Source organism: Phasianus colchicus, chromosome 3 (assembly GCF_987193195.1).
Source record: "Phasianus colchicus chromosome 3, bPhaCol1.hap1.1, whole genome shotgun sequence".
NCBI classification, from domain to species: Eukaryota; Metazoa; Chordata; class Aves; order Galliformes; family Phasianidae; genus Phasianus; species Phasianus colchicus.
In genome coordinates, this window is record NC_143438.1 from 31,231,848 (window position 1) to 31,256,928 (window position 25,081).

The 25,081-nt window shown below is 35.3% G+C and overlaps 1 protein-coding gene across 5 annotated transcripts in view; it reads right to left on the reverse strand.

The window, feature by feature from the left end:
- Positions 1-25,081, reverse strand: part of PTPN3 (protein tyrosine phosphatase non-receptor type 3) — a 160,209-nt gene that overhangs the window by 25,347 nt on the left and 109,781 nt on the right. For all 5 annotated transcript variants that reach the window (XM_090137211.1, XM_090137212.1, XM_090137213.1 and 2 more), the window contains 8 exons: positions 24,060-24,194; positions 23,050-23,226; positions 10,851-10,874; positions 9,112-9,310; positions 7,575-7,652; positions 6,574-6,630; positions 2,584-2,740; positions 777-934 (listed from right to left, as the gene is read on the reverse strand). In XM_090137211.1, coding sequence (XP_089993337.1) covers positions 777-934; positions 2,584-2,740; positions 6,574-6,630; positions 7,575-7,652; positions 9,112-9,310; positions 10,851-10,874; positions 23,050-23,226; positions 24,060-24,194 — 985 coding nt within the window. The remainder of the gene's footprint in view (positions 1-776; positions 935-2,583; positions 2,741-6,573; positions 6,631-7,574; positions 7,653-9,111; positions 9,311-10,850; positions 10,875-23,049; positions 23,227-24,059; positions 24,195-25,081) is intronic.

The window sequence follows — 25,081 nt, forward strand, 5'->3', positions numbered from 1 at the left end:
CAAAGTTACAAAGTCTAGAAAATAAACATTTGTATCTCCAACAGAAAAAATGAACACAAACATACTGTGTGATACATTTCCATTAGAAAAGCAACAGAATTACCTTTTCTAATTTCTTGCTTCTAATTTCTATGCTAACACTGAAGAACTGTTTTAATAAACTGCAAATGTTTTAATGATCAGCTTTCTAGAGTATGCCTTGCCAACATTTTGAAGAACAAACATTGATGAATTATAGCAGTTTGTCAAGTCTCATCTTGCATACAGGGGAATCTCACCTACAGAGTAATCTGCCCAAGAAGTAACCATCCGTGCTTTGCCAGGAAAAAACATCAGACTGGACACTACAGACCACATATGGAAATAACATTGCAACACTTCCAAATTAACCTCTCAGAGAAGAAGAGCAGGAACAGTCAAGCTGCTGATGTTATTCCATGAAAGGCAGCAAAACATGACAATGAGAAAAATCTAAGGATAAAAAAGATGTTTCAGAAATCTCACCTAGTAACATAGAAGAAGAAAAACTACAAAACTATCTTCTGTCAATCTCCTACTATTTTACTCAATAAAACAATTTTTTAAAATTTAGTGAGCTTTGGGTACTTGAGCTGGAAAAATGTTAATCAAATCTGAGGGGCAACTCATATTCCTGCTCTCTGAAGATGAGAGTGAAAGGGAGAAATAAGTTTTCTAATCAATTAAGCCCTGATGTTACATGCTGGTCACAGCTGTTGGTCTATACTATCAGCATTAGAGAGTTGAGTATTACCCACCTCAAACTGATGAATTACTGTCCCACTTTCCAGCCCTTTCCTTAGTTGTTCCATAGACTCATCCAGAGTATCAGCGTACTCAGAACAAAGAAGAGATTCTGGGAGATTCTGGGAATCAACTTCATCTTCCAATCTAGGCTCCACAAACTGTTTAACTACTGAAAAGGTGTATTGAAAATTAAAACTTTTTACATAGAGCATTCACATGTTTGTAATGCATGCCAAAATTTACTAGCTTGTGAGAGCAATAAAGTTTGCAAAGAAAATTTCAAGGAAGTGAATAATTGCAACATATTTACTTCATTTAGTTATATATTATATTACTGCACAAAGGACTAGAGTAAATGGTCCTTGTAGACAATTTCCTTTAGGAAAAAGAAATTCCTTAAGGAGCTAACTAAAAATGACTGTTTCCAAGCACAATAGGTTTTTTGCTGCTATTATCTGCTGGATAGGGTAATGACTCACAACATTACCATGGTAGAAATCAAGTAAGTTTTACATTAAAAAAAATTAAAAGATAATTAATGGAATATCTTTAAAAGTTTGGAACCCCTCACAGCAAAGCAAACAAATACATTTACATAATCCCTTTCCATTAGAGGAGCAACTAAATTCTATTTTCTAATTTACTATTCAGTCACATCCCTCATTTTAATATAAATCACAGAATATCTTTTGACAGTTTTCTATGGCATTTCTTGCTAAGATACTGAAGAACGTGAAAAGTGTCACTGAAAAACTTCACCACAGTTTTGTCTATGAAAGTTGTTGCATTGCTGAAGATGCCCACTTGCGGCTATTTCCTGCAGTGATCAGTATGGCCCATTCTTGCCAAACTATAAAAAGATGGTGAGTTCTTACTCGTGTCTATACACATGACTGGCATGGGGCCACAGGATAAGTCTTTAGCTCAAAGCAAAGACTTATCAGCAAGTAGGAAGGGGATTAAAAAAAAAAAAGTTAAGGAAAGACTAAATACTGCTTGGAGCCAGTGGAGAGACCTGCAATAACTGAAGCAGGACTGTGTTCAGGGAGAAGGACATGAAGAGCTCATCTATCTTCCTAGAAACATAAGAAATTTAAATTAAATAAACACTACGGAGGCATATAACATTTATGCAGCTTTCTTGCCTCCTGTTTCCTAGCAGTGCATAACCCCTCCATATTTTTAAGTCATAATGCATTCAGAAACTCCTTGCCAAGCCTTTCTATAATCATTTTTGTTAAGGTCTTACCATTGCTCCTAGAGAAAGTAAATAACAAAGTAAATCATCATTTCACTTCACCTGAAAGTTCCTGCAATCCATGTGTTTAAAAATGGAGCAGGACTGATTCCTTGTATTTAAAAAATAAATACCTATTACCCTACATATTTCAGAAACTGTCTTGTTGCCAACAGGAATTTAGTGAGTAGTCCACATGGGTCAAACGTCTCATTATAAAAATATCTGTTGCAGGTTGTTTTGTAGAATCACTGCACTGGGGAACAGCGGCTCATAGGTATTTGCAAACTCACAACTGAAGATTTGTGAAATTATGCTCTATTTCCAAAAAGAATTTTTGAGAAGAAACATTTGTTGTTTGAGTTTAGAGTTAAAAACATAAGAAATTTTAACTTGATAGACTCATCTGTATTCAAAAGAGCCCATAGTTAAAAATATTTATGCTACTAATTTCAATGCAAGAGGAACTACTTTTTTATCACAGACTTATTCCAAGTGAAACAAAACCACGTTTACTAGAATAAGCTATTCAGGCAGAAGAGCAAGCCTCCAAAACATTAGAATATAATAAGCCCAGTTACCTTTCCTCCTGACCAAAAGTGCAAGTTCTCTCGTGTGAGATTCTCTGCTGGCTTTTATAAACATGACCACCTGGTCATGCGTGTGTTCTGAGATATCTCTGCCATTAATTAATACTATCTGATCACCTTCATTCAGTTTTGGACTGCATTTATCAGCCTGTTTCAAGACAGAAAAAACATGTTAATGTCATTGCATCCAGCCACATAAGCAGGAACAGATCAGAATATTTCCTGTAAGGAAATTCTTCAGAGTTCTCTTGAAAAAGTTTCATCTTCTGTATCAGAACTTCAATCAAAGCAATCAGATCTAAAGCTGTTTTTGTTGCTCCAAAGCTTCTTAATGAAGATGAGGAATAGTTCAAACAGCATATTGATAGCTAAAGGAAGAATTCATATTTATCAGATAGCTATTACCAAATTGATCATAATGATCCAAATTTCAGACTGAAAACCTTAACAAATGAAACTTTCTCTCATAAAAAGGTCTTCTAGGTGTACAAGATGACATTTGCAACTTTCCGTTTTTATGCAGTGATACTGGAAAGTACAAATATGACTTTGAGGTTATTAAACTGAACATATCTTAAGTAACAGGACGTTCCCCAGACACGGGCTCCTTTCTACAACTTCAACTTATTCATGTTTCGCATAGAAGACTACTTCTTCCCAATTTCCTTCACTAAGAGCTTCATTAAGCGTACATCTTGCAACTTAGAGCAATTTAGACCATCTGCTGAACTTTAGGACTTGCTTGGCTTTTTTTTTCTGCTGTACTTAGTATACTTAGCTTTGTGACCAGCACAAAGGAATTAAAGCCACGGACAAGATATGATGATGGTCCCGGTCAACAGGCTCACAGTGTCCATGTTTGAGCTGGGGGGCTGGACCTCCAGATTTCATGCCAACCTCAGCCAGTCTACAATTCTGGTAACATGAATAGGAAGGATTCTATAACCTTTGAGAAGGGTGCCAACTTGTGTAACCATTTTATTATCACTGCTATTCTGATTTTTGTTCTATTTAGGAAATACTCAGCTTTACAGAAGTGATTTAGTTAAATGCACACTGCAGTTTAAATCTTTTATAAATTAGATCTAGTCCAATACAGTCTGTTATTCTAATTTATAGTTGTTCCCAATGTTAACATGGGTTCCCCAACCTTTATTCATCTAATGTTATTAGCTCTATCGAAACCTGAAAAAGATGTCCTAATTAGCCCTCTCTTTCTTATCCTGATTATGCCTTGCAGGAAGCATGGATAACTTGCCTGAACTAAGTCTATCATTACCAAATTTAAAAACAGAAAATGACAGAAAAGAGAGGTAATAATGACAAAATCAGTATGAAAAAAAACAACAACCCAATAACACACAAAAATAAATACTTCCTCCTACAAAAACAAAAAGTAACACCATGCATTTTCTATAGAAAGAAGTAAAGAAACAAATGAAGGATAAGGAAGATTGACAATGCTGCATGAAAAAGATATGCAAGTAGAAGCAGAATGGGAATAAGAAACAGCCATGGTGTTCCTCAATACTGATTTAACTAAATATTCAGTTTCCAAAAAGAGACGCTGTCATTCTTTGTATGATTTATGGAGGCAAGATTGAAGAATGCAACTATGAAGAATTGATTTAATCGCTCTAAAGTATAATGGTTAGCAATAATTGAAAGGATAAATGATATGAAGTTCATACCAGTCAAACTGGTCACATTAGGTCAGTCCAGCAGTGTTAAGTAGCCAACAAGAACACAGGGAATGGTGTCTGATCTCCTACATTTATGTATAATTTATATTTCTTGGCTGGTCGCTGGCTATTATTCTTTATTACAGGAGAAGATGAATATCAATGTTCAAAGAAGTTGCGTTAATCATGTGACGTGTTAATGTCTCAACTCTCTTGCTTGATACATTTTATACAGTCAGATTGATCTCAAATGGGAATTAATTCTTTCCGTGTGAGCATAATTTGTAGATTTTTCAGATACAGAGTGTTTTCAGACAATTAATTATGTCAGAGGTTTCCTCTCCTATTGATTCACCCAATCTTTCATTTTATGCTAGTCTCTTTGTTATTGTTCCAGAAAGCATGCATACTATTTTTCAATCAAAAGTTCTACTAAATACAACTACTGTATCACCTTAGGAGATGAATACTGTTTCTGGGAAAAAAAAATAAAAAACAATATAGGAATCATATTTAAAAAAAATATCAAAATAATAAATGGTTGGTTTTTTTGCTTCTCTGTCTTCAAATCTCTCTAGAACTCCAGATTTCTGCTAAAGTAGAAGGGAATTTTTAAAAAAATTTAGGATGCCAAAAATGATATACTGCCTTGTGTGTACATTTATTTCCCTTTCTCCACAAAAGATGGATCTTTTAGGCACCATTGAAGTTCCATGGAGCTGTAATAAACCAAAAACACACTCCATACAACTATTTACACTTACAAATATCAGTTGTATGTCATTAAATAGTCAAGAGCAGGTGAACATTAATTTACAGAAAACAATTTAATCAATGTTAATATCATTATGCGCTAAAAGTACTTACATATTTTCCTCTTGCTGTAACATGATGTGATTTTTCTTGCACTGCTCTTTATTATGTTGCACTGCATAATGGTTTTCAAAATATCCCCCTGACTCTTGATAACTTGCTCACTTAGCGTGCTTTTTCATCTAGGGAGTTAATAAGTCACTCATATCTATGCCAATACTTGCTAATAGGGGACACTTAAATGAAGTAAGTTGGACGTCCAGCCCTTTTCCAATCCGAAAAGATAGAAACAGATCAGAACTTCTGTACCTCTCAGAAGATAATCTGAATCTGCCACAGGAAGTCACTGCCTCTGGAAAAGCATCTTCTGTTTCTCAACTGTAGAATAAGCCTGTTTCTAGCATCACTTCAATATCTCAAATCACCTTTATTTTTTGTTAGATTTGCAAATTTGGTCTGTTTTATTTTTATTTTGTGGCTTTAAGTAATAATGATAATTTTCTACTACTCTTGTATTCACATAATTATTGTAGTTCATGACTGAGTTCAGCGCACTGCAAAAGTCAAGCCATATATTTCAAACAGGACAGAATGCAAGTTCTCAAACAATGTTTTAGCTCAACTTACATTAAGACATTCAGATACTAACTCTGTGAGTGCTTATTAAATTTCAAGAGTCTATAATATTCAGTGGCTCCAGACTTTTAACAGATGACTATCTCCTAGCAAGTTAGCACTGATATTATCTTATGAAAGTTGGTAAATAAATTTAAAAGAAAGAGAGGGAAAAAAAAAACTTGAGATGAGATAGGACAACCTCACAATTTTTTGTAGAAAAAAATTACTAAGGCGTTGCACCACTATTATTAGTCCACAATTCAGCATAATAACTCAGTGAGTGTGTGGGTTCCAATGAATATCCCACCTAGTCCAGAAATATTTCCATATGTGAAAATGCATGGAAAAATAGGACCAGTGTACCCTTTGTCATGGAATTTTACAGGTCTGTCTCAGGCATGTAAAGCTACTACTTTTCATTCATTTTCAGCCTTTCACTAACTAACTTGATAGCCCCTTCTTCTTTAAATGGAATCCCCCGCCACTCATTTCACAGTGCTCCAAATCTTAATAACTGCTGTACTTTCCTTAAATTGTTTCTTTTTCACAGGCTGCATAGGCCCATACCCACTCACTTCTGTACTGCATCTTAAATCATCCTGTCTGTATTTTCAGTGTTGTAGCGCACTATTTGAAACAATGAAAGAAAACAAATAAGCTTTCCAACCATATCTTGTTTGGCTAAGAATTCCCAATCTTTTCATCCATAGCTTAAAAAAAAAATCACTGGTCAGATCAATTTCTAAAGAGAACAACTCAGTTACTGTTTCATATTGGTTATGCATTTCCAGATTCCTATGAGTAAAGACTTATGAAAATGGTAGAAGTAGTAATAAAGGAAAGATTATAATGGTAAGATATTACTTACAGGTGATCCTGGAGTTATTCTTGATACCACTAAGGGCATTTTTTGATCTATACCACCCTACAGGAATATCAAGTAAATAATGACCATCAATACATTGTTTTAAACAAATAATCACCTACTTTTGCTTTCATATAAAATTTGTTCTGTCACTTGAGGCCAGTAAAACTGAACTCTCATGAGCAAATATCAGGATGGGTGTACTCTTTTTCCAGTAGACTCAACCTATTGGCTTTGCTTGTCCACATGTTTTAAGAGGCAATAAGCAGAACAACGCAGCATTACTCAAACCCTATCCTTCAAGCAAGCCTATTTCAACATTTGAACTCACAAGGTGGACAGTATTAAGGTATTATGGTGAGTGTGCAAGAGATCAGATAGGATCGAAATTCAAATAAATAAATAAATAAATACTCCCTTATTCCCTTTACATAAAGCTCTATCAACACTTCACCAATAAATAGCAAGGCAAAATGAACAAACATTACCCTGATTTTGATAGTATTGCTATTTTATCTGTTCAAGTGGAATTTTTTGGTGATGCAATTAGAAAACTTACAGAAGGAATCAATACTTGTTTCCATTTTCGCAATTCATTTTCATCTCTCCTATGTGATTTTTTCATGGATACATTTGATAAGATAGCACAAGCTATTTAATTTGCTTTGTAATACAGACATTTTTTCTAGAAATTAGTATCTTAAATTATGTTTCCAAGTTCATGTCTACACAGCAAAATAGGCAGTTTGCTTTGGAAACATGTCACATCCATAGTATATGCAACTAAAGAATAGAGAAGTAGCAAAGGCCTGTTTTCGTAAATATGATTTCTATCATTTAAGGATTAGGATGCCACTTCTAAAAATTTTTGAGTCCTTAAGAAATTCCTGTGGGATATACTGATTTCTCTGAAGTATTACATTAAAAACAAAAAAATAATCATAATATCAAATCATGGTATCTATATAAATTATTTTAAAATAACAAAAAGATTGTTGATTTACCTTCAGATTAAATCCAAACTTCCCATCTTCATCTGGTGTGATACGCACCAAAAGTAAATCTCCCTCAATTACTTCATTCTGCAATATACAGAAAAAAACTCAAACCAAGTTTTTTTTTTAAGTTTTAAAACCAAGCAGCAGAAAATTAGAGCATAACATACCCACATTTAGACACGCTGAACAGTAATTCTCCATGTAAATACATGTTCAAAAAAGGAAGAAGCTAAGGTTAAAGAATACACTCAATTGCAACCTTTAAAAACCTTTAAAAATTGCAACAAGGGCTGCTCTGAAGGTAATGCCTCCTATTTTATGAGGATGGCCCACAACTTCAGAGGAGGATGTTGTGCTATGGCAGTAGGGGTTGAACCTTCCCACCAATATTTCATTACATGTTGTTGCCATGTGACAGATGGCAGAAGAGGGGCAGTCTGACACAATGACAGCTGACACGGAATTGCAGTTTCAGCAAAGGAGTGTCACTAAATTCCCCTATGTGGAAAAAATAGAATGAATTGATGTTCATCGATGGTCTCTAAAACTGCTAAGCAAGCAAACAGTTGATGTAAGCACAGTAAGGCAGTGCATGATGCAGTGGCAACAGCAGGTCACTTCTGCTAACGCAGACTGTTATAACCGTGACATGCAGGTTCTTGTCCATCACTGGCAAAAATGCAGAGCTAATGGTGGTGGCCATGTTGAAAAGTAGTTTATTGTAGCTGAGAGATTTCTCTACCAAATAGTGTTACTGTGCTCTTGGTATTGATTGTAGTTTCCACAGAAATAAATAGGAGGCATTACTTTTGACGCAACCTACGCATAATGGCAAATGCGTTCTATGGTTTTTCTGTCCTTACACTCTTACTCACAGCTTTTTCAACTGATACTTATTAGAACTTTCAATATATTGCCATAGCTCAAGGAATAAAAAAAGGTACAACATCTTCAAACATTTTTGTTCTAACAATTATGGAGTAACAATTTTTTTTAACACTTCTCCTCTAAAAGGGTGAACTGGTATCTTCTCCATGAATACTCCAAGCAAGGATGATTAAAACTTGGCTATGGCTAGTGGGAAGCCAAGTTAAGAAGCTGTTTAGCACCGCTCTGGAAGAGGCTAGAGGAAAGGTGAGGGACGATCTGCTGTCATAAAGCTAGCAAGGAGCAGCTGCTCTCTAGTCAACTCAGAATTCAAAACACAATTGTGCTCACTATCAAGACATACAGGAGCTTGAGTGACTTTATCCTAGAACAAATGAGATACAGTCATGCAAGGATTCCCATTCCATTAAGAACTTCCAGCAGATGCTGCTGGAAACCTGGTTGCTATGAGAAACGTATGTACATAGTAGGCTTACCTATCATATTGTATACACAGCCTTGGAGAAATATGAGTAAGACAAGAAGCTTTATTCCTGTTACTGCATAGAACATGCTCACCCCAGAATAAAATCACAGTTTTTTGGAGTTCTTAATCTACAGTTCAAAGCTACATATGTTACCAGTTTTGACTTGAAAAGAATGCAACTGAACATACCTTATCACAGTAGTACTGACTGGAGTCATCTGTTGAGCTACTTTTTGTAACATTGTCATATGTTTCTAGGAAGTGTTTATCCACCCCTTCCAGTGGGTAAGAGTCAGAGATGTTACCAACTCCGTTGGGGGACTGAGTCAACGCTTTAGGTGAGGTATGGGTCAGAGAATTCCGAGTTGGACTATTTCCCAATACATTCCTTCATTAAAATAAATATATATATATTTATTATATATATTAGAAAAGTATTGTTATCCAGATTTTTACATTAAACTGAGTAAAATGTGCAAATGTATCACTCAGATAAAAGAACAAGTCTTTCTATACTCGAGGTTAAACAGCACTTCTGACATGCAAAGTAATGGGACTGAAGAATGATCTATGCGTATTATTTGTTCAGTGGAGATCTAGAAGATTGGGCAGAATAAAACTAGAGCAAGAGACATTTTTAGCACTGTTGAAGGTCAACAGTGAAAGGCACTGCTAAAGTGGTACATGAAATCACTGCAACAAAGAAGGAAATGAGAACAAACCCCAGGGGAAAATACTTCAGCTGCCAATTCTATTCACCTGTATTACCCCACTGTAGAGAAATCTTTCACTTGCATCATAGATCATGATCAGGGCCAGTACTCTTTGCAAGCACGCTCTGTAGTGCTACAGACAACCAGCATTACAATGAATTGTATTTGACCCTTGCATGTACGCATGCTGGTTTTTTTTTTTTGTTTGTTTGTTTTTTTGTTTTGTTTTTTGGTTTTTTTACAGAGCATATTCAATTCATTATCTAGTTCACCATTCCTAAAAGCAATATCAAACTCTCACGGGATGGTAGTAGTAGAAGTAAATCCCAGCATGAAGAAATAAAACTATATTATACGGGAATGTAATGTAGGCTTTTTACATGCAGGATTTGCAATGGAACAACTATTAATAAACATAGACATTTATTTACTGGTTTGCAGAAATCTGACTGCAAGTAACAAACATGATGCCATAGGTCAGCAGGCTAACTTATTTTTGCCTTAATATTACTGATGTTCAGTTTTATTACATGTACTTGGCAATGTGAATGAAATGTTTTTGGCAATATTTACAACATTTTCAATTACCATGGAAAATATTCTTCAAAGATATTATTTATTTGGCTCTTTCAACAATTTTAGAATATTTTAGCGAACTGTAATGACACTTAAAAAAAAGAATTATTAGTTTTATTTGATAGCTTCAAAGAGGTTTTTATGATTCCTGTGAGGTTGGTTAAGCAAGCAGGAACCACTTATATGTAAACACATCATAACATATTTTTCAGAATATAGTTAGTTTAAAAGCAAAATTTCACTTGCAACTTAGGAGTTTAGTTCTTAATGAGTTTCCACCAGAGAAAAAATTAACGCTGGAATAATGCGACAAATTGCTTCAGTTATTGCCTTCTGGCAGTAAAATCACCAGTAGATTTTGGCATCATTAAATTTTTACAAAAGAAATGGAACAGTTTAAGAAAATCATTGTTTTGCTTTGTTAATAGTGCTTAGACACTTATTAGGATTTAAGTCTTCTCACATCCTGATGCAAAAATGTAATTTTTAAGAAAAGATTTACCATCTTCATTGATTTCAACAGTTATTTCTGCCTTCAATCATACAAGACCAGTACTTAGAAAAATCAATTCAAGTTATGTATTTTATTGATATCTTAAAGATAAAGATTCCGTAGTAGAAATTTTAAAGACAACTCACTTTGGTGATTCTTGTTCAGACGGCCTGTTAAAAATAAATAAATAAAACTCAGTAAGTGAACAGAGATTAAATCTTAAAGAAAACAAGAACTCTAATTAGGAAAAAAAGTCTGTGTAAAAGATGTGCTTACAGTAAATTAAAAAATATGTATTCCTGTGCAGAGAGTCTAAATCAGGCAATTAAGGAATTTGTGAAATAACAAAAAAAAAATCACTGGGCAGCTCTAATTATTCACTTCCACTTCTGGCACACACCCAACTACCAATACTACACATCTGCTACTTTAGCCTAAACTGTGCTGGAGTTTGCAGTGGCAATTATTTAACAGGATACACTACATCGTTTGAAAAAGTTTTAGATGTGGATCACGATGACTAAAGATGTCACTGATTGTATTTCTTTACATGTAGGTAATGAGAAATTAGCACAGGCTGCTTTAGAAATGTTAGTTACAATGCAACAGTAGAACAGGTGCTGACAGAATTTTAACATAAAATGTAACTAAAGCAGTGACTACACAGACCAGGACAATCTAACACAGAAAAGAAGGGTGGTTAATCAGGGTTTTTCCACAAAGCAGCTTGGCTGATTGTAACAGCATATCAAAAGAATATCCACACACGTGGCATCTAAATAAACTCTCCTCTCTGCTCATTATCATCTAGGAATGAAGGAATCTGTGTAATTGTAAAACTTACTGTCCTAGAATAAACGATAGCTTAAACTGGGAGGGAAAAGAATGAAGAAGTGTTAGACTGGTTACCTAGCCCAGTACTCTGTTCTCAGAAGTGGCAAACTAACATTTAAGGCCAGGCTGGATGTGGCTCTGGGCAGCCTGGTCTGATGGCTGGCAATCCTGCACATAGCAGGGGAATTGAAACTGGATGATCATTGTGGTCCTCTTCAACCCAGGCCACTCTATGAAATCAGACATTTAGTGATGCTTTGTGAGAAGACATGGCCACCAGCAGCTGGCAGTTTTGGGATTTTTGTTGCAGTTTCTTCAACCATACTTAAATGAAAAACTGATAAACAGTAAAGCAGTTGGAAACAGAAACAACTGATAATCCTCTCATGAAGCAGTCCTACGCTTCTAGAATATGCACAGAATTTCCTTCAAAGTTGTACAGGTAGAAGAGAGAAATCAAGACAGGTCAGAGGATTCTCTACTTGCTTAAGGAGACTGCCTAGTCCCCTTAGAACCCAATTACTCTGTTCCCATGTCTGTCCCCACCCAATTATTGTGAACACCTCAGCAAATGAAAGAACAAGTCCTGAGCTGCAAATACACTCCCAATACAACTGCCCTTCACAAAAACTACCATGTCAGATGCCTTCTTTCCAGAAAGAGGCCACAGCTGGAGGTCAGAACTGTCCAGGTGGCACAGTATTCACTTCACAGTAAGCTGTATCATGATACAGTTTACTTGATGAAAGCTGTACATGAATATACTGATACTTTTCATGCAAAGGAAAGCAATGATGTGCCTCAAGTTTGTATTTCTTCTCCAATTATTTATCCTGAGTTTAGTAACCTAGCTACATCCATTACTGCATGGTTTTTTTTGTCTGTCAAAACCATTGTGCTCCTTTCCTTACTCTATTCAGTTAGCCAACAAACTTAAAAGCTTTTTTTAAAAAAAACTTAAAGGACAGGACTTAACGTCCATTACTGTTTTCCCTTTTAAAGATTTCATCACAATAATTACCCAGCAACGAAGACATTCATTGTAAGAATATAAAATGCGTTCACACTGCTGTTCTTACTATTTGACTGTAAATCATGTACTGTGTTCCATTAAAACTACAGTAAAAAGGTAAATATCATTCTAGTTCAGTTTCCTCATAAAGATTCTATAACATAAACAAATGCCTCCTTGATAGGGAGAGATGGCAAATTCCATAAGAATTTGTGAAGGTTTGATTGTGCATACTTTTTTTTTTCCTGAATACTACAGTTCATCTTTATTACAGCTATGCCCCAACATGTGATCCCAGTGACATTCACTCCCATTCTCCCAGAAGTATTTCCAGCTCTCCTTTTTACTAATCCTCATAGTTCTTCCACTCCTTAATTGACAGCATTGGAAAAGATCCTTTGGCACCATGCACACATACATATGCTGCCTGAGCAGCCAATCTAAGCAGTGCAGACAACTGTTGAACTCATACTGGAGTTACTCAGAGAGAGAAGGTTAAACATTTTATCTGTCTAGTCAATGATTTCACTGAGCTTGTTAAAAACAATTTCCACATTTGAAAGCTCCACACCTACATAGGATTTGACTGCAGTCGTCCAGACTTTGTGAAGTGGAAAGACAGGCAGTGCAATGACACAAGCTTTTATTTATTTTAGTTTAAGCTAATTGATTTCCATCTGATGGAAACAACAGGGAAGCCATACATTTTTGTGTATTCTGCCACAAGAGAAGGGATACAGCTCTATTACTAACATCTGTGAGGAATTCAAGTTGTCATACATTAACCCTCTTGAAAGCTTGCACTGAGAACTACACACCATAAAATTCTGGTGCAATTAGACACGATTCTCTATTTTAATATAATCTCCTTTCACCCCACATCATGAGAGTGAGGCCATTTGAGACAGAAAAGAATATTTCCACTTTCATTCATATACTGTGTATAAACAAATAGCAAATTCTCAGTCACCTCCATAATATATCCAGAGACTTAAATGTGGGATATAAATTCTTAGTAATGTTTGCTGAAGATTCATCTGTTGAATTACTGCACTTTAATTTGTATGTATCAGTCTGAAGGAGTTACTGAATCATTCCGTAACCTTTTCGAGTATAAAAAGGTTACCTAGAAAATGACCAAATTCAACCCCTACAGAATTCATCAGTGACAAGGGAGCTGTGTCTTCATAAAGTCCTCAGCAGCACAGCATGCTGTAGCTGAAGAATTTTAATCTTCACAACTCAATGAAATATTACTTCCAACACAATTATTCACCACTGTGATGAAGTACTTTGAACAGGAACAACAGGATCATATTTTCTGGTCAAACTGTATTCCACATTTTACTAAGATATCTTCCTCATTTCACAACAAACAATAAGCATCATATTTTAAGTCAATAAACGAGAACACTCACCAGACCAACCAATCGACTTTTTCATCAAGAAAAAGAGACATTCCTTGCAAGGAGAATAAACTTTCCATTGGCTCAGCATGCAAACACTTCAAAACTGCAAGTAATTTCCCTTCCTTACTCCACTGTGTATCTAAAAAGATGCTATTTCAATCTTCCACTCACTACAGATTGCTCTGTCAGTGATAATCTTTACAATGAAAATCTACTGTGAAAATCTACCTCTCTTCTATCAAGTTTCAAGGAAAGACCCCTCCTCCTCAGACGTGTGCCTTACCAGAGAATTTGCTATTCTGAGAACTGATGATGATAAGGTAAAGTCAAATCCCAAGAGAAAAGGGACAACTGAAACAATAGAACTGTAGCAAAACTCCCTCTCTACAAACAACAGAAGGAAACATCTGTAGGTTTTGCCCTTGTAGTGTTCTTCAAGTTATTGAAGCTTCTTTTCTCTAACACCTGCAGGGGTGGGGAGACTGAATGTGGCAGTATTTCCATTACTAGATCTTTTCTGAGAACTACCCATTTAAACTGGGATTATTATTCATAAACAAATTAAATGGAAGATATTTAAAGCATCATCTTTTTGCTGCCTATTAGACAAATTTATGTACAGCATGAGTTGCACAGTTAACATTCAGAAATTCTGTGAACAAGCAGAAAAACAGTTTAAGACAGCTTATAGAATTTCTTATAGAAAGAAATAGATTCTTTCTGCTTTATACTTGAGCACTATTACAGAAAAACTTGTGGCTTTCACAGTATGCTCAAGTTTTGCAGAGATTTTTGTAAGTTCCAAACATCCATACTGATAAGCTGCTGCCATTAACCATGAAAGGATTCCTTCAGTTCCTCTACAGTTCCTTTACTGACCATACTTCATATAGCTTCATGGATTCTGGTAATTTTCAAAAGCTCAATTTGCTGCAAAATTTGCCTCATCACAGATTAGCATTTTGGCGTTAGAGGTGACTTTTTGTTTTGACTGACAAACAGAAAGTGTAGTACATTTCAATAAAGATATATTTTAAAAAGATTTGTGCATAAGATAAACACATTCTCTTTCTTCGCATATTTGAGTGGAAGAGCACTGTAAAATCCATAGTAGCCCATTAGTAACAGTCTTAAAAGCCTAATTTGAAACTCATAAGGTGTTCAACCGAAAATCACTTACTGGGGGTTCTGAAAGGTATGTATAACAACTTGAGGTCACAATTTCTAAAGTTGCAGCATTCCTACATTTCTTCACAATATGTTTAGTCTTTATTTCACAGTCACTTAGGCTCACATGCGTTTTACCTTATCTTGTTGATAATAAGTGGTTTTTGCAAGCTTCCATCAGCAAAGGTGCAGAAATGGAACAGAGGGAGGATAGAGAAGTGATATTTATATTAACAAGCAAACTAGGAAACATATGGTAGAACACAACATACGGTATAATCCCAAGTGAAGGTCCAGGAAGAATATTTTAATTCTAGGTTTGTCTGAATATGAACTAAATAAAAAATTAAAATAAGACACAGAAGAAGTATAGAAAAGTCTCCAAAAAAACAAAAGCCAAAACCAAAAAAACAACAAACAACAACCCAAAAAACCAATAAACGAACAACATTTAAGTCCAACACAGCTGATGAGGAGGATGCAAATGGTAAGCAATGGAATGACAAGGTTAATTAAAGTGAAATTGAAATGTTCTGAGATCTACTGCCTAATCTACCTAATATTGGAAAGCACCTTCCTTTAGAAAGACTGAAGTACATCAACAAAGACAACAGACTTTAGAAATGCAGGAGATTTTGTAAGAAAAAGGAATTAAGCATGCATGTATGTGATTAAGGACTGAAGTAAAAAGCATTATAAATTGAGTCCTTTAAAAGTATTTTCAATTTCATGTCAAGATAGTAGTTAATGAAATTTATCTGATATATATAAAGAGTACTTCCATCAAGAAAAACGCTTTCCAAATGTTGTATAGCAAAATATCTTTGTTAGAATAAAAAAAATGTATTTCTATAGTAAGTTTATCAACTCTCACCATGGAGCTACAGTTTATTGTCTATCAACACAGTAAGCTAAAAGAATTGAACAAATGCAGCCTAAGCTCAGGAAATCTATTTTGAATGCAATGCCTTCGTCAGATGATACATCACACTTACATTAGGAACGTATATGCACTTCCAGAAATTCATAGCATAATGACAGTGAATTTCCTTTTGTATACTAGTTCACCCATTTATTTCCTTCCCCTCTAACTCTGGGACTGCACACATTATGCCATCTATATCACCAGCAAAGGATAGTTTTAGAATCTAAATTAAAGATGTTTATAGCTTTGGCAAACATGTTTAACAAAGGAAAAAGTTTATGCAGGAATGCATTGCATTTATAACAGAATTATAGAATTGAAGTAATTTAAGTTGGAAAGGAGCATGGGAGGATGTTCAAAGATGGGCCAACTTTAAAGTCAGATAAGAACAATCAGGTCCTTTTTACAGATGAGTTATTAGTTTCTCCAGGGATAGGAAAAATCTCAACTTTTCTGTCAATCTCTTTGAGGGTTTAATCAAGCTCAGCATAAATTTCATCTTCCTTGCTACTTCTCAGCATTTCCCTTACTGTAACTTGGGTTTATCACTTCACATGTTTTTGTTGCACACCTCCAAGAAGAGTCTGATTCCATATACTTGATAACCTTCTTTTGGCAGCCTAAGGCAAAAACATGACTGACTCCCCCTGCTCCAGCCTTCTGACTCCTCTCATACATCACACGCTATCATCTGTGAATAATTAGCCAGATTTATCTTGCTGATTAATCAACACTAAGTGTTTAAATATAAGTACAAGATTTAGACAGACTCATCTGTCAATTTTTCCTACTCACTGATACTATAACTCATCTCTTAGAGACATATTTTACAACAATCCTTCTGAAACAGATTAAATAGAATCTTGCAGCTAATCTTTTCTTTTAGGACGCAGTCTACTCTAAAGAACTCAAACACTTGCTCCTATGCAGTCTGCTGTTCCAAACCAAACAGGCCAAAATCCTGGTTTAATTCATTATACAGTAAACAACATAAACTGAACAGTTTAACTCACAAGGTTCTCCGCAAAGCTTTACAGGAATACTTTTCCAAGTCAATAATCCAGTGTTCTTTTCCCTTAAGCTAGCACTTCATATATGTGGCTGAATTTATATATTCTTATTAACAAGCACTCAGAGAGATATATCCAAAAACATGAAAAAATCTTTTAGAAGAGCATGCCACGACATGCCAAACAATTTCATCTACAGTAAGGGTATAGGTGCATTAAAAAAAGCCTAAGCTATTCAACCTGAATTTACAATGTCAAAGATACTGTTCCTCACCAACAGGAGATATTGGACTCACACAAGTAATATGAATAAGCAGGTAACATCATCTTCACTCATTTGTTCCAGTAACCTTTTACTTCTAGAGCCTTGCCATCTCTGAAAGAAACTCTAGCCTGCTTTAGCTTTAATACTGCAACATTCAAGTAAAGGGGAAGTGTGGTTGTTTGCAGCAACAACGTGGACTGCCCACAAAACTGGATTAAAAACTTAAATATCCTATGAGGGAATTAGTAGAAGATACTCTTATTTCATAGCCACTGCCTGAAAAACATACATTTTTCCACAGCTGGATCCTCTGAGGTTAACATTAAATAAAACAAGTGTCTTTCTCAGTTGTATTCCCCTCTCCCCCCTTTTCATTCATCCATTTATTTTCATTTTTCATTTCACAGTGAAGTGCGAACACTGCTGTCACAGCCAAGGCACCAAAATTTTCAATAAAATGCTGTTACAGGCAGGGGGGAGAGAAGAGAGAGAAAGAAAAGTCATGTGAAAAAACGAAACTTAAAGCTCCTTAAAATACTACTACTCAGTTACATTTCTTTATGGTTTTTATTGGAACTCTCGAATACTAGGATTTTAAAAGTTAACCAAGTGTTAAAAATGTGAATTATTGAAACATTTAGATCTAGACAACAGGAGCGAACTCATTTTAGTCATTTTAATTTTCTTAATAGATGGTAAAGGGTTTTCAACTGTGAAGGATCTTACACATGAACTACTGGGAGTGCTATGCACTCAGCTGATATTCCTTACATCAGCTACTTTTTTAATAGATGTCAATTCTGAGAAACAAATCTTGCACTGGGGATGGACAATGCTATGTCAAGACAGATATCAGTATCAGCTACAACTTCAGGCATGTTAGATGATATGATTCAAAAATGTGATCAGCTTATCACTCTAGTTAAATACAACTTACATTTGAAAGTTACTAATTTCCTAATTTGGTCTTAAACAGGGTCACATACTTCAATAGGGCTACTTAACTTTTACTGTAGCCTTTTGCTCTCAAATCATAGAATCATTTTGGTTGGATAAGAACACTATGATCCATCTAATCCAACTGCCAGCCCACCCCCACCATGCTCACTAACCATGCCCCTCAGTGTTACACCACACATTTCTTGAACATCTTCAGGGGCAGCGACTCCACCACCTCCCTGGGCAGCCTGTGCCACTGCCTCACCACTCCCTCTGAGAAGAAATTGTTCCTAATATCCAAACTGAACCTCTCCTGGTGCAACTTGAGGCCATTTCCTCTCATCCAATCACCGCTACCTGATCGAAGAGGCACTGCAGCGTACGTACTGAGTTAATGTGGTGGAAATATCAGTAACAATTTGTTCTTCTGTGCCAAATTCAGTGCAGGTGTGTATATATTTCAAAATTTGGAAGGAGTAAATCTGCAGTTATGAAGAAAGACTTCAACAATGATCACCTTCAGGTATCACAGTAGGTTAAAAAAAAAAAAAGGGAAAATTTTAACTGAAAATAATTCTCTGCACAACTCCATCAGCCTTTCTTTAGAACAAGCCATGATTTAAATATATTATATTGAAACATTTTTCTCAAAGGTAAGCTTCTCCAATTCACAACTCTGCCTATCAGGGTAGCAGATGGTCAGGATGATCTGATGCCAGGCAGCCTATTGGTATAACACAAACAGCTTTGAAAAAGCTACACAATAAAGCAGCTTTTTAGCAGACATGACTTTAGAAATACTAATTCCATACAATAACATATTTTCTATATTAAAGGCAAGTCTTAACCCTTCATATTCACATGTAAGGAATTCTGAAGATAGGAAATGTAATCTAGAAAAGCAAAAATAAATTTTACATGCTGCTTAAAATGAGACATTTAGTAAGTCAATTTCAGCAGTGCTTCAGTGAAGAAAATTAAGATCTCTCAATGAAAGCAAAATACCTTCAGGGCAAGATGGGAAAGCCAACTGTAAGAGAAAAACAGCTGCCAAACAAGAGTCCCTAATAAATACTATGTTTTATTTTACCACTATTCTTGAAACAAAACAGTAGTAGCAATGTGTGTATATATGTAGGGATGGGTTAAATATATTGTGAAATAGTGCAACACGGAGTTGGAAGATAGACTCAGCAGCTCTGGTGCTGCTGAGGCACAGAAATAATAAAAGTGGTTTAACACTCAAAGTAATCTATTAGAGTCAAGACTTCAGTGCAGATTCCAGCTGTGTCTTAGGATTAATTTTTCAGAGGCAGTACTAGTTAGATAAGACAAACAGCAGCACAGCAAGCAAGAGGAGAAAGAACAGAGGTTTCTTCACAAAGGTTGAATTATCCTGGACTAAACAGAAGTCTTGAAGTCCTCTTCAGCACTGTCTTCAATGACAGGCTTTGCATGCAGCTGTGATTTGAGATGGGTTGGCTTAGATAAACAAACCTATTCACTCTGTGTGAATAAAGCTCCATTTAATATACATTAATTTGAGCTTATAGCATTTCCCTTTTGTCCATTATACATATGCAATAGCTCTAATCTTTTCTGCAGATTCTAATCTGACAGAGAAAAACTGCTTCTTTTGACAATATCTGAGCCTCAAATTTACTTGAATGCAACAGAACCTTAAATCATATGGGTAACAGCATATAACAGCATACATAACAGCAGTCTAGTTACACCAATATGAAACAAAATAGGACTCTGCCCTGGTTTTCAGCAGTTTACTTATGAGCATTGTTTGTTCTAATTTTTAGTTTTATTTATTTTTAATATTTTTAATTATTTTTGATAATAATTTTATAATTTTTCTAAATTGTGTACTGGTTTCTAGAAAGAATACAGAATGTGACTGATTCCCTTAAATTATTAAACGTATTCAAGAAGAAAATTGATCAGGAAAATACTTTTGCTTGGTACTATCAGGAGGAGAAAAGATTTACTGAGAAACTGTTATCTTCTATAAATCCAATATCCTCCAAGATTCCAAATATGACTTAATAGATTAAGTACATGACAAATCTCATCAGACAAGTTCTATTTATACATTTGTCCCAGTAAGCAAATAGATGAGTTTGAAGGCAACTCTGACTTGGGGTAGATGTTGCTTCGATGAAAAATCTTAAGATATTACCCAGAGCCTGAACTGAAACAAGTCCCCAAAATGTTCACAGTAGCCACAGACTAAGATTAAGAAGCCATATGATTATAACAAAGATTCAAGGTAGAGATCAGGTAACAATAAAAGGATTTAATATCAGCATCTTGCACAGTTGTTTGCTAGTAACTTTCCACAGTTCTTTCAAATTTTTCCTCCCACCAAAAACATTATTCATCATTTATACTTAGTATTAACTACTACCACTTTTGCAGACTAGGTAGCAAAAACAACAACAACAAAAAAGAATCCTCTAAGGTCAGTATAAAAGCAGGGCTATGAGAATCTACTTTTGGCCCTCTTCTACAAGAGCAGATTTGCAACTGTAATATTTTTCCAAAGCATGTCTTGATTATGTCAGTTTAAGTCTACTAAAGACCAGTCTGACCAAAATCGGCAAGTTAGCTTGAAAAGTTTTATCAGTACACTGCAAGCTGTTCTCAAGTTAATAACTAAATTATCCTGAAGTATGGCAGAAGTGCAGTATAAATGTTTGTCCATACATAATACCAAAGATAAGCAAATTAAATGCTTTTCTTACAAAGCAGATACAGCTGGTAGACCAGATACTATTTCATTGAAGCATTCAGAGAAAAATATTTGTCTACACATAAAATTAATTTTACCTTACATCTTTCAACAAAAGAAGCAAGGCAAATAATGACAAATGTAAGAATATAAAGAATAAGGAGTGCAATGTGGACTAATACAAACTGTTGAAAACCAAAGTGTAGAGTTCAAACATTCTTTTATTCGTGTGGTACTGTAATGTTTTACCTCAGCTGCTGAAGTACTAACAACCATTTTACTACACAAATATCTAACAGTAATGTAATAAAGGACCATTCATTCTATATGCGATATTCACCATCCTAAACATACTTTGAATTTAAATTAACCACACTTACGCAAGTATTTTTCAATTACATGCACAAAATCCAATACTATAAACATACCAAAGAAATAAGGAATACTTTGGGAATAACTCACAGAAAATTAGGCTTATCTGAGGTATAACCATAATCTCCACAGTGAGTGATGTAACTCAGATACAGCAGAATAAATCACTGCTCAGAAAACAAATAAGCTATTTTCACACTTAGAACACCTTATTTCTTCGTCTGAAACACCATAAAAACCAGGTTTTCCCACTCTACCCTCAGTAGGCATTGGAAAGGTAAAACAGAAAGGAGAATAACCGCAGGAGAAGATAAAAACAAGAATGATGAAGTCTGGACATAATCTACTAGTCACAGTAGACAGGGTAGCAACTTGTTTTTCTGCCAACAGTTTCTACATTCACTATCTCCTCATATGGTCTACTTCACATAAATTTTATTTGGCTAACTACTGCTACAAGGGCATAAATTGTCTGCAAATGTTAAACCACAGGAAAGACAACTTCATATCTGTGGCTACTCAACATCTTGAGGCAACACATTGTTTCAGCTGTTACAGACACTACTAGCACAATGTTTTATCTGACTTGCAGGAAGAAAAATAGAAAAATGCTTTTGATGACCCAGCGACAAACTCCAAATATGCATACAGCATGTTAGATTTTCATTCCCCTCACCCTCTTCCATAGAAACCTCAATGCTATAGTGTAGTAACAAAAACTGTTTTCTTCATGTCTGAAGACAACTTCATGCCCCAGATTTAAAGCTACAGCTGTGTAGCTGAATGCTATGAAAGATATAATGAATTCCTATCAATCTGCTTCTCAAAATACATCATGTATATAGGTTACAAGGAAGGGATCACCAGAAGCTATTTTTCTTTTATAATAATATAAAGGAACTTGTATTTTAATACACAGTATTCTCACCAGATGAAAGTTTCAAAATAGCTCTGTTTTCTGTTTAAAATTTGACTGATCAATGACCAGGTACCTTTGTTATTTCTGAAGCTAGTATTATGCTATTATGAAGTTACTCATTGAGAAATACTTCTGTAAGTAAGAGGAAAGCCACATAAATATACAAACAGAAGGACAAGAGCTTCAGGTTGCGGAAGCAAACGTAGAAGTGGCTAGACAGTTGGTCCTTAAGGAATAGAACAAAGCACGTGAAGGCAAAAAGCAGACTGCCCTCAGAGTGGCAATCTACAGTTCCTCAGAGTAAGAAGATAGATGACCTCTAGAATCATTATGTTTCCATGTTTAATCTAAGGCAGTAATTCTTTCAACTCAGCTGGAGCCAATAATGTAGAAAACAAATGAACTCTTAAGAGTCCATTGAGGATTCCCTAAGAGAAAAAAAAGTTTATAATAGGTGGGAAAGTGTTGCAAAACCTACTGGGTGATGGGATATTACAGATACAAAAAGGCTTGCCATCTCTGTCTTTACTGAGAATTTTTGTTTAGGGATGAAGGGGTTGGTTTTTAAGCTTGTCATTTTGTATCACAGCACTTTTTGATCACATTTGCACTTCTAACAATTTGTCAAAATAAATCTTACGCTAACAAAACACCGTTTGAACTCAGTATTATAACTTATGATCACTGTTTTATACGAAAACTGTTTTGTTTTTCAAGAAAAATGAGCAATGCATTGTTTGCAGAAGCCCTTACCTCCTCTGTGGACTGTGGTTCTGAGAGAACTCTGAATCGCTGTCTTTGGATGTTGGAGAGCCCTTATATGTATAAAAAACATCTTCTGTCTCAGTAATATAAGAAATCTCATTTGTAAGGTTATCTACAGATGAATGTCGTGCTTTACGGATTTCATGACGTAGTCTAGGACTCCGCCTTAAAAAAGGGAACATGAAGACAAGTTAGTAGGTTGTAATCATTTGTAGAACATTCTGAGGATGATTTCTATTCTACTGCAATCTAGGCCCTGAAGTCTTCCTGTCACTTTAAACGACAGATAAAACATTGGGAGCTTTTTTCTATTTTTTTTCTTCCACTTTAATATAGTTTAGAAAGGCAACCATGCATTTTTACTGCTATTTCAAGACATTTTTTATCTCATTTTTCATCAGGTCCTAGAATAGTTCAAAATCTTTTGCATAAATATCAACTTCAAAATATTTTGCTGCAAGAGTTCTATCAAAAGTTATACTGACATGCTTAAGCAAATACAGTCACATTTTGCTCTAATGCAGGATCAAATATGACAGATTTGCAGTCAACGTCCAGCTAACTCCCTCTTAAGTATTGTCAGGCTGTTAATAGGCAACTGGAAAATCTCTTTTCCAGGCTAAAGAACTGCAGTTGTTTCAGACTCTCCTCACAGCAGGACACATTCCATGACAGACCCTTGCAGTACTCACCACATTTTACTGCTCTCCAAGTAAAATTTATAACCATCTACCCCTCAAAGACCAGCAGTTATCCATCCCATCTTGCTACCCACCTATCCAGAACATGATATCATATTTTGGATATAATGTTAATACAGATAGTTTAAAAAGCCTTGTTAAAGTTAAGATAAATTACCCCCACTCTTTCCCTGTCATTACATATACTCTCAAAATAGCAGTATGTATGAAGACACTACATATCTAGTCTGCTAGAAGACATGCAAGGTAGAAAAGGTAGAAGGCTGGAAGGTAGGGATAGGATGAAACTTATTTTACCAATTAGGGGTAACAGGAGGTGATCGAGAAGGAAGGCTTTTGGTCTCTAGATGCTCAACAGATAAAGATCTCCTCATAGATGGGTTCCAAACCATCCCACCTATGACTTTTCTGCAGTACTGGCTGTTTACAGACCTGAAAAGAATTAAAAGTGAAAATCTACATGTTAATTGTATTGCATAGAAAAATGTAGTTAAATAAAATATACTTTTTAAAGTATATTATATAATTCACATTTTAAAGAATCACCTGTGCTTACCCCCTCACTATAAAAGAGCCATTTGCTGTCCCTCACTTGTTGCAATAAAACTGTTCAGTTCATCCCTACTTCAATACTAATCAAAAACCTGGGTAAAAATAACTTTTTTCTGAGAGTTATTTTTAACTTCATTGTGTTCAAGAAGATAGAAAGGAAAACAGGAAATTTGGCATGTTCTGTTGGCACCAAGCCAAGTGCCTGACAAAACATAATTCAAATAAAGGCATACGATTCTAGACGTTTTCTGCTAAAACTTATGAATTGGTAACAACCCACTGTGGCTTAACTGAGCACACAACCACTTTATCTATGTGATGACTCAGCAGATAAGAACTTGTCCTGGTTTCAGCTAGGATGGAATTGTTTTCTTCAGAGCATCTGGTATGATGCTGTGTTTTGGTTCTAGGAGAAAAACGATGTTAATAACACACCGATATTTCTAGCTGGTGCTGAGCCATGTTGTACAGAGCCGAAGTCGTTCTCAAGGCCCAAGGAGCTGGGAGGGAACAGGATTAGGACAACTGACTTGAACTGGCCATAGGGATATTTCATACCATATGAAATCATGCAGAAGGAGTTTTGAAGAGTGGAAGTTTACCTTGCTCTCTTCTGCTTGCTGGGGGATAACTGAGAATCACTCAGCAGATGCTAAGGAATTACTTGTGCATTACTTGTTATATACATTCACATATAACTATCATACATAACTATTAAACAGTCATAACTATTATACTTCTCCTGATCTCTATCTTACTAAATAACT